At 38.0% G+C, this 3,259-nt stretch overlaps 1 protein-coding gene across 3 annotated transcripts in view; it reads right to left on the bottom strand.

Annotated features, from left to right (window-relative positions):
• Nucleotides 1–3,259, bottom strand: part of afap1 (actin filament associated protein 1) — a 134,353-nt gene that overhangs the window by 25,490 nt on the left and 105,604 nt on the right. For all 3 annotated transcript variants that reach the window (XM_014017480.1, XM_014017479.1, XM_014017481.1), the window contains exon 9: nt 2,342–2,494. In XM_014017480.1, the coding sequence (XP_013872934.1) occupies nt 2,342–2,494 (153 nt within the window). The remainder of the gene's footprint in view (nt 1–2,341; nt 2,495–3,259) is intronic.

Genomic DNA, 3,259 nt, shown 5'->3' with positions numbered 1-3,259 from the left:
TAAACTGCAGAGTCCTGGCCTGTAGATGAGTGTAAACTGCAGAGTCCTGGTCTGTAGATGAGTGTAAATTGCGGAGTCCTGACCCGACAAAGTATGTAGCTCGTCTGTGCTGACTCATTCTTTGGAACAGTGTTGTTTTGTTTCCCCAATGTATAACTGATCACAGTCCTCCTGACACTTAACAGCATATTTATATACAGTATTACTAAATTACTCTGTTTTTGCCAAATTAAATGAATAAATTTCTAAAAAAAAATAGTAAAACTGTGTCGATATTAACATCTGATATTGATTTCCCACTTGTTGCCGTTTAGGTTTCTGTTTCGAGAGGGGAAATGGTTGGTCGAGCTGGATCTGTTTGATCATGATAGTGATGCTACACAGCCAGAAATAACTAAGGCAGAGAGCCATGTCAGAGGTCTGGTCATTTTTTACTGTATCAAAAAAAGACACAAGTGTGTTTGTGTGCTGGAGGGCATCCTAGAAACTTTACTCCCCGGCCAAAAATAGTGTCCACCTGGATTTAACTAAGTCCTATGATGTGGGGTTGCTGCAGTTGGTCAGGTCTAGGTTCAGCAACAGTTTGAGCTCAAAGAATGAGGTCAGTTGACCTGAATATACTGAATGACCAAGTTATTCCATGAATGGATTGTTTCTTCCTGATGACACGGCCATATTCCAAGATGACAATGACAGGATTCATGGGGCTCTTATTGTGAAAGAGTGGTTCAGGGAACATGAGACATCATTTTCACACATGGATTGGCTCCACAGAGTCCACTGAGAATCTTTGGGAGTTGCTGGAGAAGGTCAGACTCCACCATCATCAATGAAAGATCTTTGTGAAAAATTAATGCAACACTGGATGGAAATAAATCTTGTGACGTCACAGAAGCTTATCAAAACAACGCCACAGCAAACGCGTGTGTTTGTGTAATATCGTAAATATCGGTTATTGGCCATAACGGCAATATTAATACCTGATATTGTTATCGTCTGAAATTTTCAAATCGGTGCGTCACTAATATGAATAATACATGACAGAGCTGTGTGACCTTTGAACTCTGAGTCAAACACAAAGATCACGTGGATTAAATCTAAAGTCAATCAGACGTTCTGTGGCTGGGAAGAGCTCTGACATCATCTGTGGAAACTCAAGCCTGACTGAGGAGGACATTAGAATGAAATCCTTTGTGACTTTTATTTGTTCATGTTATACATCTGTAACATCAACAACAGTTGACGTTTTATCAATTATTTTATACTTTACTTCAGTATTATTAAACAAAGCAACTCCACCACCTCTTTTATTACTTTTATTCCTGTAATACAGCCCATACCCCTGACTGCTATCATATTAAAAATTGGTTTAACCCTCAGTTAATAATGTTGATTAATAACACTGAAATACCTTAGTTAGTGCTTCTAAATTAAGCCTATAAATTCAGCAAGTGCTAATCCATTTAATCCACTAATAAATTTTAAAATGAGCAAAAGCCCCCAAAAGCACTAATCAGGAAATTAGTACCCCTATTAGTGCTTTAGGGGAACTGTGCCCACCACTGGTTATTTTGATAAACTAGCATTCATACTTCTACTATTAAAAGAATAATACAGAGACCTCCATTTGTCATAATGAATTGCTCTTCATTATAACATTCAGAGTCTTTGATTACAGGAAAAAAAAATATGACTCATTCATATAATCTACATTACATTATATTCTTCATATGAAGTCATATTTTATTTTCTGTCCATTTTTCCCATATATTTTAGATCTTTTTGTACTTTAATTCCTTTGCATCAAGTTGTTTCAGTTATTTTATTTTGTAATTTGGTCCCTCCTAATTAATCTAAATCCTTTAAAATCCTTCAGCTCTTTTTTTATTCTAGCCTGAGACCCTTCTTTTGTTCTGATCCGTTTGTTTTCATTTCATGTCCGAATTGCTGTTATAATTTTTTTGAACAACCTTGCCTCACATGCGATGTTTACATTCTTTTTGGTTAAATGTTCATTAATGTATACATTTGTTCCCTATGCTTTTTTATTTTTGGCTTGCATTATCAAATTATTCCTTAATTTTCCACTAAAGAACCTGATAATGGTTGATGGTAGATGGTTTGAACTTTTCTGATTCATCAGGAAAGACGTGACATTTCTGGTTGACTTGCTGCCACACAAACAATTTAATACTGTGACAACACTTCCAGTGCCAATTTCACCAAAGTCATGTGAACCTCAGGATTTTAGGTTGGACCTTGGATCTTACTGAACCTCCATCAAGCATCCTGGCTTTAGAACCCGACTCCAGAAAGCTGAACTTTAAGGCAGTGGTCTTACCACAGGTGGGTACGTCTTCCTCTGCGGATGACGTCTGCTCGTCTGTGGATGGCTTCTTCTTCCCCAGTCCGATGATCTTGGTGATCTTCTTGCTGGCTCCCTTCCCCACAGTCCCAGTTTTCTGCTCAGACTTTGAGTTTTTCTTTGCTTTTCCTGAGAAACACAAAGATTATGAGTTACAACAAGTGTTTCTATTGAATGGGAAGGCGTGGGGATTAGTAAATCACAATAATGACTTTGTTGATGGAGTTTTACAGAGTTAATGTGCTTCACTGGAATCATCTGAACATGGGGAAATACTTAGGAGACATGTTAAGTCATCCATTCTGTCTGTACACTGCTGCAGTACTGGACCAGAGAGAGGGAGCAGAAAGAGCAGTTTTAGATGCTTCTAAGAGCTTCAGGTCATTGTCGGTTACTGAGAATTTAATAAAACATTCCTGGGTTCTTCTTAAATCCAAATAGCCCTAACAGTCTGCAGCCATTTCATTTGGCCTACTTCCTATTAACAAAGAGAGGAAGAGGAGTCATGAAGCCCATTCTGTAGGAGGACGAATGCATGTCTGGGTTCAAGAAAAAAACTCTCTGACCTACTTGTTGAGCAGATCCTGTGGTCTGTGCTAAGACTCAGTGTTTGTTAAAGAAGACATTCCTCTCTGTGTGTTTGTGTGTCCTTGTATTTGTTACTTTCTAAGACCCATTTTCCCAAAACATACTTCCAAATGCTGTTTTTGGGTTAGGATTGGAGGGGTTAGGTTTAGGACTAAGGTGTGAATTGAGTTTAGATTAGGTTTAGGGTTTGACTATAAAAATTAATGAAAAATGAATGTAATGTCCTCATAAAGATAGAAAAGACATACTGTGTGTGTGTGTGTGTGTGTGTGTGTGTGTGTGTGTGTGTGTGTGTGTGTGTGTGTG

This window comes from Austrofundulus limnaeus, unplaced genomic scaffold (genome assembly GCF_001266775.1).
Source record: "Austrofundulus limnaeus strain Quisiro unplaced genomic scaffold, Austrofundulus_limnaeus-1.0 Scaffold169, whole genome shotgun sequence".
NCBI classification, from domain to species: Eukaryota; Metazoa; Chordata; class Actinopteri; order Cyprinodontiformes; family Rivulidae; genus Austrofundulus; species Austrofundulus limnaeus.
The sequence above is the reverse complement of the archived record's forward strand: the minus strand, read 5'-3'. Positions and strand labels throughout refer to the sequence as shown.